General features: G+C 41.3%; 1 protein-coding gene across 1 annotated transcript in view; it reads left to right on the top strand.

The window, feature by feature from the left end:
• LOC120051900 (N(G),N(G)-dimethylarginine dimethylaminohydrolase 1-like) overlaps positions 1–14901 on the top strand; it is a 137888-nt gene that overhangs the window by 87388 nt on the left and 35599 nt on the right. Inside the window, exons 2-3 of the mRNA XM_038998787.1 lie at positions 4281–4380; positions 5255–5328. Of these exons, the coding sequence (XP_038854715.1) occupies positions 4281–4380; positions 5255–5328 (174 nt within the window). The remainder of the gene's footprint in view (positions 1–4280; positions 4381–5254; positions 5329–14901) is intronic.

The following is a 14901-nucleotide window of genomic DNA, read 5'->3' as shown; positions in this document are numbered from 1 at the left end:
ATCCGTCTCGAAGGACCATGAAGAAAAGGACTAGGGCGGAACAGTAAGCTAGGTTCCAGACTGTTTCTGCCACAACGGTGCATCGGTCATAACGTGAATCAGGAGATGGAGCAGGAATCCAGATTTAGAGGTATTTATTATGCAGTTTAACACATGAACAAACAGAGTACATGTGGAGAGGGTTTGGATGGACATTAGGATGAGGTTAGGAGTTGGGTCTTGTAAGGCCTGTAGGTAGAATTTGGATAACAAGGATGTGCTTTAGGATGTGGTGGTCTGGAAGACAGATACAAAAATGAAACATTTGGAAAACAAAAAAATTAACATAAAGGTGCAGACATGTCAAGGTAGTGCCAAGTGACTATGGGTATAAATAGGCTTAACATATAACATCTATAAACTAAGGAGACTGCCAACACATAACTAGAACAAAGGACCCATAGCATGTAGCATCATTAGCAAACTGAGGGCATGGCTATACAAATAAATAATAGGACAAGTACTATATATTATTTAGGACTTACATTCTCCGAACAGTATAATAACAAAGGGCACTTACTTCATCATATCATGCAGGAGGATTGCTAGGGCTACCCAGTGGCATCACCAAAAAATGATCCTAGTGTGTAGGAAGGAGCATCAATAAGGAACTGAAAGGGGTGAAAAGGGCAGAGGAGAGATGATTTGGGAGTGTAAACAGGTGTGGAGGAAAGGGGCCTTGCCAAAGATAATTGGAGACAATTAGAAGACTGTAGGGGGTGGCATGACCCTTCACACCACTAGCCTTAAATTAAGACCAAAAAGCTAATTTTTGTTTTCATGAATTGTTACGATATAGACAATTTTGACTTTGCAGCTGGTCCATCTAAAGGAAATTGCTCAGTTCTGCCTACAGGGCAAGATTCATGACTATAAACGTCAACCTGCGTGCGAGTGTGTTACCCTCTAGGCCAAGTATGCAAATCCCAAGGTAACCACTCGGTGAGAATCACTGACCATAGCAAACCTCTCAGTCTTTAAAGGCTCCAAGTTACTCCTATCATCACTGAACAAAGACAGTCCAGTCGTCTCTCTAGTCCTTCCATGACGTCAAAGATGTACTAAATACCTGGAAAGATCTGATAACGTTATTCTGCTGGATGTTTTGAATAACTAATGAAGTTCAGTGTGTTTATTGAAATTCCTTCTCTGGGGTACATAGCTTTGTCATTAGCCTTTTCCCATTCTGATTGGCATTCCCATTCCATTCTTTAACTTTTCCTTCTCTGCATTAGTCTTATATGTTCATCCTCATCTATGCTATGGGATGTCCAGCCGAAGCTCCAACGACCATTGATGCAGCATGAAATTGACTTTTCCAACTCAATTGCCCAATGGCCATGGAATAAAAAAGGAAGCTATTTATTTCTGTATTCATGCTCCAACTATTAGTAGCCTGGTCCCAGATCGGTTTGTGCTGTCTTGCTTGACAGTGACCATAGGAGTTGGAAAGACAGCATAAACAGATCTGGGACCAGGGTACCTGGGGCATCAATCTAAAATACCAAGCTATTAGCACTAGGTGAACACAATATCACAGAGAAGAGTAACAGTGACCTCATGCGTATTGTACGTACAATACATAGTTCACTTGAAGACAGACCAAGAATGTCATAATAACTAGCCATTGTACCCTTCCCTTCTCCCCTCTCGGAGACACTCCTCAAGGCAGGCAATGACTTTGAGTGTTCTGTCATAATTTACCACCACCAACACTGTGGAGTAAACTTACCTGCTCTCCTGTCTTCTCTGTTCCATCTCCCCTGTCTGCTCTGCCCAGCAATGGGGGGAATGTGGGCAGGTGGGGCCCAGAACAGAACAGCCAAAACTCCCTTGTGAACTTCTCATTCATAGGAGGGCCTAGCTCTCAGCGTGTAGCCCTGGGCAGGGCAGGCGGTTTAGCAGCGGAGTGGGTATCAGTTGGAGAGTGGAGCTAGCACCCTTTTTACATAACAGCCAGGGTGGCCACTCACTCAGTCTGTACGACTAGGCTAGATGTAGGCTTGGGCGGTATCCAGATTTTCACACTGTTTCTGTACCATACTGGGATATGCATTATTACTGGAAGTACACACGAGGGCCGCTATTTCTCAAAAGAAGTATTATAATAATTGATGCACTAAACAGTTTTAGGTAACAGGGATCTTGAGGGATCCAAGAGGGAAATTAATTTATCTGCTGTAGCCAAGAAGCTTGATCTTGGCATCTAGCCACTTTGCAAGTTAGCAAACCAAATGCATAGCTGGAGCCCTGAGCTAGATATAATTTATTTGACACATCTTAGATTTTACAAGCAGTGGCGTAGCACTGGGGCCAATTTGCATATATTCACATTTATTCCTTTAAGTACACATGTGGAACTACATGAAAATCCTTTTTTATTTTTGTTTCAAACCATTTAGAAATGTTGATCCTAATGTCACACATTGGCCCCATTATCGATAGAAAGACCCATATACTAGCCCAGAGTTTCCCAAACTCGGTCCTGGGGCCCCCCCTGGGTGCACGTTTTGGTTTTTGCCCTAGCACGACACAGCTGATTCAAAGCTTAATAATGCGTTATTTGGTTATTTGACATCAGCTGTGTAGTGCTAGGGCAAATACCAGAACGTGCACCCAGGGGGGGCCCCAGGACCGAGTTTGGGAAACCTTGTACTAGCCTATATTTTCCCCTCCACCGCATGTATCTGCACACCCTCTGTATCTGTCATGCACTGAACACCCCCAATTGTATTTTCCAGTCTGGGCTAATTTACTCATCCATGCAATGTAAACATCTAATCCGGAACCGTTTTGGGGGTCCGGGTGGAAAGAACGAGACATACGGGCCCCAGAACTGTTCCCCGCTCCATTTCTCACCTCACCACCCCCCCCCCCCCCCCCCCTTATGACCACTAATGAACTAGAGTACAGTGTACTTATAGGTGAAAGGGAGACTATGTTCTTGGGAGCTGAAGAGGGAGGAGAGCGAGAAGAAAGGGGAAAATGTGGATAAGGTGGTGGAGGAGATGCCTTTAGTGCTCTGTGAGATGCTACGAAGTGGTTGAGTGTGTGTTGAATGAGGTCGAGCCGTAGCAGATGAGGAACCGGCCGGTACAGCCTGGTCTGTGTGATGATCGTTTATGCAGGTGCTGTTGTGTCTGAGAGCCAGGGCCACAAGATCGTCCAAAATCACATCAGAGTCCCTCTACAAAACAAACCCACGCAGCCTTCCAAAAAACCCTCATAGAACTTAAAGGGTAGTTGGGCCAGTTTCTCATGTTCTACTATGTTTCATTGAGGATCCAAGGGAGGTCTTGGATTTGTGTGTGGATGTGTGTAATGCATAACGTGTGTCTGTATGCATGTGTGGGAGAGTGAGAAACTGTAAGTGTTTGTGTTATCTGTGTTGTGCTGTGCCGTGGCCTGCATGGCAGTCTCTACCTGGATGACTTCATGGCTTGGCCCGGGTGTCTGGTGTGAGGAGAAGCAGAAGCCTTCGATTAGCGAACAGCTAGGCTGAGGTCATGGTGAGATAGGGGCCTGTGGAAACACTGATGTTACACTAACATCACATTGGCCCCAGGCCCCGCGGCAGTCACAGCTCCCTGGGGACCCCCAAAACCCAGAAAAGTCAAAACCAGAATAGGCGGACCTCAGACCAGGCTATACTGACCAAATCCAGTCCACCATCAAACAGCTGGTGGTCCTCTTCTATGGAGACACACACACACAGGGGCAGTTGACCCAGAGAACAGGCCAGGAACTTTGACTTGAATGGATCGTTTTTTAATCCGCCAACCTTTTTTAGGTTAGTGTTGGTCTCTTCCTACCCCATTTCCACCGCCGTGGCCATATAAAAAGTTTTACATACTTCCTCTGTTATGACATAACCGTGTGGCTCGCAGAGATGATGTCATGATGATCTCATGGACAGACTGGTTTGGTTTACGTGATTCGTACTCTACTCAGGAACCTGGCTGATGTTGGATCATGTGCCTTTTCGCTCGTGTTATGTAGCAATATGATGACTTGATCATAATACCTTTCTCTGGACGCTGTTTATTAGGCTGTCCCAGGTATTCATTTCCATATATCATTGAGAGCTCTCCTATTGGTTTGTCACGTGTGTGTACTATATCTCATTACAATAAACGTCTTTCCAATGAATGCTTTGTGAGTGCATCGGTCCGTGACCTCACGTGCCGAGATATGCACTTGTGTATGTGCCTTAACCCTGTCTGTCTATGTGTGTTTTCTAGACGGAGGCCATGCGGCGAGCTCTGAAGGAGCTGGACCTAAACATTGTTGAGATGTCAGATGAGAACGCCACTTTGGACGGAGGAGACGTCCTCTTTACAGGTACACAACGCTCCACTAATCTCACACCATTAAAACCATGGGCATCACCATCCTCTTAGTTATCACTATGGAAACGGATGCAGTATACAGGTATTCAGCAAAGCAAAACATGTATGACCACTTGATCAGGCAAAGGATATGACCCATCACCACAGGTGGTGAACAAACATTGTTCCCGAATAACTCATTCGGAATAGTCAAGTAGTTGAGGTGACCTCAACTAAAATGGCGTACAAATGACAACTGACTGACTGTCATCTTTCTATGTGACCTCAAGAGCGTTTTTCCTTACAGCAGTCTGCATGAATGAAAATGATTAGCTCAGATGGCAATATTATACCCCCATCTCACACACACACACACACACACACACACACACCCTATTTCATCACAATAGGAGCCTTGTTCCACAACAGGCATCTCACAATCAACTAGCTGAGAACGTACTGTAGGTAGAGAGCTAGTGAGGTGAGGTCTTTATTGTAGTCTACTCTGTACATTCTGTAACAGTTGTGCAGCTTTGCCTGTGAATGTTATGTGTGTCGTGCTCTTCACCGTGCAGGACTTGGAAAAAGCACTAGAACACTTAATTGAGTTTCTAGACGCTGGCTCTCTGTGGTGCGTTCCTCCCATCTCCCATCCAGCTGAAATGGGTTTCACTTGGCAGGCAGGGCTAGGAACATTTCCTCTTGGCAACGTCGTGGCTAACGGCTCATTTATAAAAGCTCAACGGCTACGCCCATTCTCTCTGCAATGCTCTCGAGTGGTGACCCAAACGTTCAGGCCGTACTTTTCTCTTTCTGTTCTATCTTTCTCTCCATCTGTCTTTCTCTCCATCCATACTGACCACAGGTTGTTGTCTGTTTCTCCTCAGGTAGAGAGTTTTTTGTGGGGCTTTCCAAACGCACCAATCAGAAAGGAGCAGAGATCCTGGCCGATGTGTTCAAGGTGAGTGAGAACAGACTAGAGCAGTGCACCCTGGGAATATTCAGACTGACTTCCTGTGTCATCAAGCCACCATTACTGCCCCCCTGAGGTAATCATGGTCTCATTCAGGGGCCTCAAGGGCCTCAAGGCATTTAAATCCGCTATTGATTCGGAAATGGATTAAATGGCAAACATGGTGTCTCAGGAATGTATGGCCAGCTAATGAGATGAATTGATCATACTGTATACATATCGAGGAGAGAAACCAGAAAAAAACTGCAGAACGATTGCCATTGTCACCATATGGTCATCACTTAGGAGGATCAGGAGAAGAGTGTGGTTCCAGTGGTTTCGGGAAAGAAGGCCTTTTGCTGATTCATGGGGTCATTTCCTGGAGAGTTCAACCCCCAACAGGAATTTGACCTTTCCTCGCTGCCCTGTTTCCGCTCCTGTCTGTGTCCAATTTAAATTCCACCATGGTATCTCTCTCAGCCTCTCACTGTTATTCATTATCCTTGATAAGTCAGGTATTGATGATGCGGCTCTTGGAAAACATACAAGGATTTTCCCCCTCTACAGCTCTCATTGTTTTTCCTCCTTCCTTTATTAAATTCAAGATAATTTTACAGCCTGTTCTGTTCAGGCCAGGATTATCCACAGATGTGATTGGGGGGTTAAATATGTTATCCTCATTTTATGATCCCTGTTGAGTGTAGGACATGCGAGAGGAAGATCAAACTGCAGGGGAGACATCTCTACCAGGCTATTGTCTTCCATTCAAGATCATAACACTTAGTAGACGGCGGACGTAAAGGTAATGGCGGACTGAACGAAGTTATGTAGAGCACCTCAAGATAAAACATAATATTCGAAATATCTGCTAAATTAGACTAAAATATTAGCACTAAATAATCTGGTGGGTGATAACCTTCAATCTGGATAATAACACAAAACAAATCCTAAGACTAGAGACATTTATCGACAAATATTACGAAAACAAGCAACACCCAAACATGACGGAGAATAAGACAGGGGAACCGAATCAAAAACGAAAACGTGACTCCTCAACCGACACGGATGATCTAATATTCTCAACACCAGCAATGGTAAAGGTCGAAACCGATCTGTTAAAATCAATAAATGACAAACTGGGTATACTTGAATTAGTTAGTAAAGATATAAAAGACTTGAAGGCAAGCCTAGAGATGAGTGATGAAAAAGCTGCGACATTGGAGAAGGAAACACACGCGCTAAAAGTGACGGTCAATAAGATTGAAACCGAAATGAATGAATTTAAAAAGGAGAACAACGTTCTGAAAGAATGCTTACTGGACATACAAACTAGATCCATGAGAGAGAATTTGGTACTTACAGGTATCCAAGAGAAAGAAGGAGAGGTTCCTGAATCTGTAGTTAGAGAGTTCCTTTTTGCAGCGCTTCAGATTCCACGCGAAGTTATCGATAAGATCCAACTTGAACGTGTACACCGCCTCGGACAGAGAGGGCAGAGGTACGAACGCCCAATCGTTGCCAAATTTGCTTCAATTAAAGATAAAATAATGGTTAAAAGCCTGGGTAAAAGACTTGCTGGGACCAAAATTGGCATGAATGATCAGTTTCCGAAAGAAATTGCAGAACGGCGCAAAGTTCTGTATCCAATTTTCAAAGAAAATAGATTAAAAGCGAAACGAGTAGCTCTCGTCGTGGATAAACTATATATTGATAACCAGTTGTTCAGAGACACAAAGATTACTCCATGGTTATTTTAAAAATTACAAAGTTCTCATAGATGAGGAAAATAAACACAATTCAAGCCCGGTTACTGATTGTAACAATACAATACAAAATATAGCTTTTCTATAAATCTTCACATATAACTAATTGAACACAAGCACTATTTCTACATAGTGAAGATAAAAACTAAGTAAACAGAAGGCACAGTATGTGTGGATGGTGTGGTGTGTGTTTATTTTTATTTGTTATGTTTGGAAAGTCGAGTGAGTGAGTAATGAAATAGTTGCATATCCCAGAGCCAGTGTATTGCTGTGGGCCGGGTATGAGAGGGCTTTCAATGTTGTTCAAATGATGGATATACTTTTATAATGAATTATACGTCTTATTTATTTATTGTCCTATCATGGGGAACTACATTTTTAAAATAAATTATATCTAATTATTTATTATCCTATTTTAATGGTACGGTCCATGGCCCTATACCCTAGACACCCACATGAATGGCCCAGATACTAAGGAGAAGTCCCTAACTGTTTTATGTGCATGCTGTAAACGGTCTGTATGCAGCCAAAATGAGGACAGGGACCATGAGCAGCACTGCCCCCTCAAGATTCTGAGCCTGCTTGGCAGGGTTGGTCCTGCAAAGCCAAAGCCCCCTAAAGGGAGAGCATAATAAACAAGGAAATTCTCAAAGCTGCTAATGAGAACCTTGACGACCTTGTACCTAGCCGGTGGGGATTCCGGTGGGGTGCCCCCACCCAGGCAGTGGCAGTGCTGGCAACACTAGCTGCAGTAACCCATGGGGAGGGGGTCACACTCGGACATTCAGAGAGGGGGTATATTATTGTGCCCCTGGTGGCACGAAACCAATCGGACTGCATGGAGATGCTTGGGAACATGGTCAAAATGGATGACCGTATTGTGGGTGTTTCAGGAAGAAGGTGTACATTTGACCTCCATCATCTAGGATGTGACAATGGTAAATAAATCTCTACATTTATGCTCATTTTTTGCGCGGTCTTGCAGGCCTTCTCATGCAGCTGCAACTGCAAGTACATTTGTAAATCATGACCCATCTTGAGTTGGGCTCTGGGATGGTGCAATTGTTGAGAGGGTGAGCTTATGGTTGTGTGGGGGTAAGGGCTGAATGTGTGTGGGTGTATGTGTGTATCCCACAACTGTTGCGAAGGAAGAAGTAAAAGATGTTAGGGACTATAGAGGATGATTCACAGCAATATGTAATAAAAATCGAGGTGAGGGCGATGGAAATGCATTTGGCAATGGATCTGCTTCGGTTCGGTGGATGGTGCTGTGTGCACTTTTCGAAGGATGGATCCCAGTCGGTCCGGGGCTGTGCGATGCGGGGGGTCGGGGGTGGTCTGCCGGGCATTGGGATGACAACCCAACTCGAGATGGGGGCTTTTGGCGGGTGGAATAGTGGGGACCAATTGGAGGTTTGCTTAGTGGAGATGCAAATGTCATGGTACAACTATATAGACACTCAATCATTATGTTACTTTTTAATAGGACGTTTACAAACATATATTTTGATAAAAATAATTGAAAGGTGTGTCTCATTATGGTAAGTGGTGAAATAAGTATAGCCAGTTACAATTGTAATGGCTTAGCAGATAATAAGAAAAGACGATCAGTATTTACCTGGCTAAAAGAGAAGGATTATAATATCTACTGTTTACAGGAAACCCATTCGACAGTTTTAGATGAAGTTTTGTGGAAAAAGAACTGGGGGGGCAAAATATATTTCTCCCATGGGCAAAGAAATTCAAAAGGGGTGATGGTTTTAATTAATAATAACTTTGATCCAAATGTGCAACTTGTCCAAACAGATCCTCAAGGTAGATGGATTATTTTAAATATGTTATTGGACAATAAACATATATGGCTTATTAACCTATACGGTCCGAATAATGATGATCCAAGCTTCTTTGACAATATATATAAGAATGTATCAACTCTACAAGCAACACTAGACTCTATTATTATAGTGGGAGATTTTAATACGGTCTTAAATACCTCTATGGACCGGAAAGGAAATCACACTACAAACTATCACCCTCAGGCACTTAAGGAAATCAGGAATGTCATGGATGTATTGGAATTAGTGGATATATGGAGACTTAAATACCCTGACCTAGTGAGATATACATGGCGGAGGCTTAATCAAGCTAGTCGCCTTGACTACTTTCTTATATCATTCTCTCTGGCACCAAAAGTTAAAAAGTGTTTGATAGGGGACAGAATGCGGTCGGACCATCACATAATTGGCATATATATTACTCTTACAGAATTTCCACGTGGGCGAGGATATTGGAAATTTAATCAAAGCCTACTAGATGATAAATTGTTTAGAACTAGGACAGAAGAATTTATAACTGACTTTTTTAGACATAACATAGGTACAGCAGATCCCCATATTGTATGGGACACTTTTAAGTGTGCCTTTAGAGGCCATGCAATTCAGTACTCATCTATAAAACAAAAGCAATTTCGATCAAAAGAGTCCATATTAACAAAGGAAATTGAAGGACTAACAGTACAGTTAGATAACAATAAAAACGGTACCATAGAGGCACAGAATAAGTTAGAGGAAAAACAAAAAGAAATGGAGGAACTTATTCAAGAAAGATCCAGTGTAATATATTACAAAAATAAAGCGAACTGGATGGAATATGGGGAAAAATGCACCAAATTCTTTTTCAATCGTCAATATAGAAATGCTACCAAAAAAAACGTATTAAAACTTGTTACAAATGATGGAGTCACGCATGATTCACCAAATGATATTTTGAAAGAGGAAGTAAAGTACTTTAAGAATATATTTTCGTTTCAGGCTCCTCCATCTCCACTAACTGAAACTAATTGTATGGATTTTTTTCCTATTAATAATGTAAAATTAACATCTGTACAGAAAGACTCATGTGAAGGCCTAATTACAGAGGAGGAACTACTTGATGCAATTGGGGCCTTTAAGGATGGGAAAACTCCAGGACTGGATGGCATACCAGTGGAAGTATACAAACATTTTTTTGATATACTCAAAGGACCATTATTAGCTTGTTTTAACCACTCCTATATAAATGATAGATTATCAGACACGCAACAAGAAGGTGTGATATCATTATTACTGAAACAGGACCCAAGTGGTATATATAAAGATCCAGTCCATTTAAAAAATTGGAGACCTCTTACACTTCAGTGTTGTGATGCAAAAATCCTAGCAAAATGCTTGGCGCATAGAATAAAAAAAGTTTTGTCAGATATTATTCATCCTAATCAGACAGGTTTTTTACATGGACGATACATTGGAGATAATATAAGGCAAGTACTGGAAACAATGGAACACTATGAAATATCGGGGACACCAGGCCTGGTTTTCATAGCTGATTTTGAAAAGGCTTTTGATAAAGTACGACTGGAGTTTATATATAAATGCCTAGAATATTTCAATTTTGGGGAATCTCTTATAAAATGGGTAAAAATTATGTATAGTAACCCTAGGTGTAAAATAGTAAATAATGGCTACATCTCAGAAAGTTTTAAACTATCTAGAGGAGTAAAACAAGGTTGTCCACTATCGGCATATCTATTTATTATTGCCATCGAAATGTTAGCTGTTAAAATTAGATCAAACATTAATATTAAGGGATTAGAAATCCAGGGCCTAAAAACTAAGGTGTCATTGTACGCTGATGATTCATGTTTTCTTTTAAAACCACAACTAGAAACTCTCCACGGCCTCTTAGAGGATCTAGATACATTTGCTATCCTCTCTGGATTAAAACCAAATTATGATAAATGTACCATATTACGTATTGGATCACTAAAAAATACACATTTTACATTGCCATGTAGTTTACCAATTAAATGGTCTGACGGTGATGTGGACATACTCGGTATACAAATCCCAAAAGAAAGAAATGATCTCACTCCAATAAATTTTTATAGAAAGTTAGCAAAAATAGATAAGATCTTGCTACCATGGAAAGGAAAATACCTGTCTATTTGTGGGAAAATCACCCTGATTAACTCTTTAATCATATCACAGTTTACCTATTTGCTTATGGTTTTGCCTACACCTAGTGACCTGCTTTTTAAATTATATGAACAAAAAATATTCAATTTTATTTGGAACGGCAAGCCAGATAAAATTAAAAGGGCCTATTTATATAACGAATATGAATTCGGAGGGCAGAAATTATTAAATATTAAAGCATTAGACCTCTCACTAAAGGCATCAGTCATACAAAAGTTATACTTAAATCCAAACTGGTTCTCTAGTAGATTGGTACGAATGTCTCATCCTATGTTCAAGAAGGGCCTTTTTCCCTTTATTCAGATTACACCTGCTCACTTTCGGTTGCTTGAAAAGGAAATAATTTCCAAAATATCTTTATTTTTTAAACAAGCCTTAGAAAGTTGGTTGCAATTTCAGTTTAATCCACCTGAAAGGACGGAACAAATAGTACAACAAATCTTGTGGTTAAATTCAAATATAGTAATTGATAAAAAAACTGTATTTATCGAAGAAATGTTTAAAAAAGGTATAATTTTTGTGAATGATATCATAAATAGGACTGGTGGAGTAATGTCACACATGCAGCTAACACAGACATATGGAAATGTCTGCTCTACCCAAAATTACAACCAATTAATTGCGGCATTACCACAAAAATGGAAGAGGCAGGTGGAAGGGGATAAAAGTAAGGAACTTGTATGTCGGCCTTATATTAAAGAACATAAATGGTTAAAGAAAAGTGTGATAAATAAAAACATATACCAATTTCATTTAAGGACCAAAAAACTTACAGCTGTGCCATATAAATTGCAAAATAGTTGGGAAGAGATTTTCGATGTACCCATTCCATGGCACATGGTTTATGAATTGATACGCAAAACAACGCCGGATTCAAAACTTCGAATTTTTCAATTTAAATTATTGTACAAAATTCTTGCAACTAATAGAATGTTATATATATGGGGGATACAATCTTCCCAGCTCTGTAGATTCTGCTGTGAGGAGGCAGAGTCATTAGACCATTTATTTTGGTATTGTCCGCATGTAGCTCGTTTTTGGTCACAGGTCCAGGAATGGTTGAAGAATTGCAACATTTGCGTAGAACTAACGCTACAGATAGCAATACTGGGGGATTTGAAAAGCCATAGTCAATCAATCAATAATATAATAATTATTTTAGCAAAAATGTTTATTTTTAATTTACAATCCGTGGAAGCTATGAGAATAGGAAGATTCAAATCTTTTGTGAAGCATCACAGCACAGTTGAAAAATATATGGCAAATAAAAATCCGAAATGGATGATGTTGGAAGATAGATGGGAAAGGTTGAGTGGAGCTGAAGGGTGGGACTAATAACAAGATAAACAATGTAGGGCATACGGGATCTGTGAAATGTGTATAGGTGCGGAGCTATTGTGAAATAGCACAGTTACAAGTGGAAATCAAACTGGATGGACAACAGAAATAGAGGAAGGACTAAGAACAAACAAGAGAGAACTATTATAAAGTAGACTGTGTCTGTAAAATGTGTATAAGATGTATAAATTGAAGGTAAAAACAGAAATGTTTATCAGTTTACTCCAATTGGGGGATCGGTGGTAGGGTTTGCGGGGAATAATAATAAAGGTATACTCTTTAAAAAAGTATGTATGTCTATGTAGGTATGTGTATGTATATATGTGTATATGTATGCATACGTGAATGGATATATATATTTACCCAAAAAAATATGGGGGATTGGAAATGATGCAGACAATTACATTGGAAGCAACATTCTTTCCGCAATATTAAGCTGATCCACCCCCCCCAAAAAAAAAAAAAAAAAAAAAAAAAAAAAAAAAAAGATCATAACACTTTATACTGTATCTTCAGGCCAAAAGTATGTTGACACCTGCTCTTTGAACATCTCATTCCAAAATCATGGGCAGTAATATGGAGTTAGTCCCCCATTTGCTGCTATAGCACCCTCCACTGATATTCGAAGGTTTTCCATTAGATATTGTAACATTGCTGCAGGGACTTTCTTCTATTCAGCCACAAGAGCATTAGTGAGGTCTGGCATTGATATTGGGTGATTAGGCCTGGCTCTCAGTCGGCGTTCCAATTCATCCCAAAGGTGTTTGATGGGGTTGAGGTCAGGGCTCTGTGCAGCTAGTCAAGTTCTTCCACACGGATCTCGACAAACCATTTCTTTATGGACCTCGCTTTGTGCACTAGGGCATTATCATGCTGAAACAGGAAAGGGCCTTCGCCAAACTGTTGTCACAAAGTTGGAAGCGCAGAATCCTCTAGAATATCATTGTATGTGGTAGCGCTAAGATTTCCCTTCACGGGAACTAAGGGGCCTAGCCCGAACCATGAAAAACATGGTTTTCCTCCTCCACCAAACTTTACAGTTGGCACTATGCATTGGGGCAGGTAGTGTTCTCCTGGCATCAGCCAAACCATGATTCAGCCGTCGGAATGCCAGATAGTGAACCGTGATTCATCACTCCAGAGAACGCGTTTACACCACTCCAGCCGACGCTTGGCATTGTGCATGGGGATCTTAGGCTTGTGTGCAGCTGCTCGGCCATGGAAACCCATTTCATGAAACTCCCGATGAACAGTTCCTATGCTGACGTTGCTTCCAGAGGCAATTTGGAACTCGGTATTGAGCGTTGCAACCAAGGACAGACAATTTGTACACGTTTCAGCACTTGGCTGTCCCGTTCTGTGAGCTTGTGTGGCCTACCACTTTGCGACTGAGCCGTTGTTGCTCCTAGACGTTTCCACTATAACAGCACTTACAGTTGACCGGGGCAGCGCTAGCAGAGCAGAAATTTGACGAACTGACTTGTTGGAAAGGTGGAATCCTATGACGGTGCCACGTTGAAAGTCAATGCCACGTTGAAAGTCAATTAACTCTTCAGTAAGGCCATTCTACTGCAAATGTTTATCTATGGAGATTGCATTAATGTGTGCTCGATTTTATGCACCTGTCGGCAACGGGTGTGGCTGAAATCGCCGAAATCCACTAATTTGAAGGGGTATTTGCCATCTCCCTGTAAATTAATGAACATATATTACAAGTAGGGCAGTTAACATTGTAAAGAATCTTCACTCAAAACTTCTCTCTCTGCTGAACACAACTCTAGGATTGTCCATGGGATATGACGGGTTATCATGTGTCTCACGATAAGCTCAGGGGAGGACATTTGCCTGCTGCTATCTTTTCTGAGTCACTGTTTGGGCTAAACTGCCGCTTCATAAAGGAATGAGGACTGTATTGATCTGTGCTTATAATGTCAAAATACCCTCAAATGGGAAATAGCCATTGCCAACTGGACAGAGGCGCTTTCCATTTCAGCACCACAGAGCTCCGCTATACCTGTCTCAATGAGTGGAGATGCGGGAGAAGCGCTGTCCATTCAGCGGTGCTGAATATGGGCGCGTCCTCATCGCCCTATTAAAACGTATGTGTTGAGTCTCCCTTTGTACTTCCGGGTTTCATTATTTGTTTGGTCAAGTTTCCTTTTTTTCAATGTGTTTTTGACTATAGAACCATGGCTGAACTAAACTTGACAAAGTAATTAATGGTTCCTCTGATACTCCTGTGTGGAAGTTGTAGCTCTATTTGAACTTCTCCCTCCAATGGATCACCTCCTGCGTCCTCTCTCACCTCCTTTTGAAAAAGGTCAAGTTAATCGAGGAGAGTGAACATGGGGATGGGCGTTTGTCAAACGTGTGCACGTTTTTCTCCTCTGACAAAACAAAAGCTGATTCAAAGGAGGTGTGGCAGATTTAAAAACTTTTCTGCGCTAGGATGTACATGAGTATCCTTG

This window comes from Salvelinus namaycush, chromosome 8 (assembly GCF_016432855.1).
Source record: "Salvelinus namaycush isolate Seneca chromosome 8, SaNama_1.0, whole genome shotgun sequence".
Lineage (NCBI taxonomy): Eukaryota > Metazoa > Chordata > Actinopteri > Salmoniformes > Salmonidae > Salvelinus > Salvelinus namaycush.
This window is presented reverse-complemented; position numbering and strand designations above follow the sequence as displayed.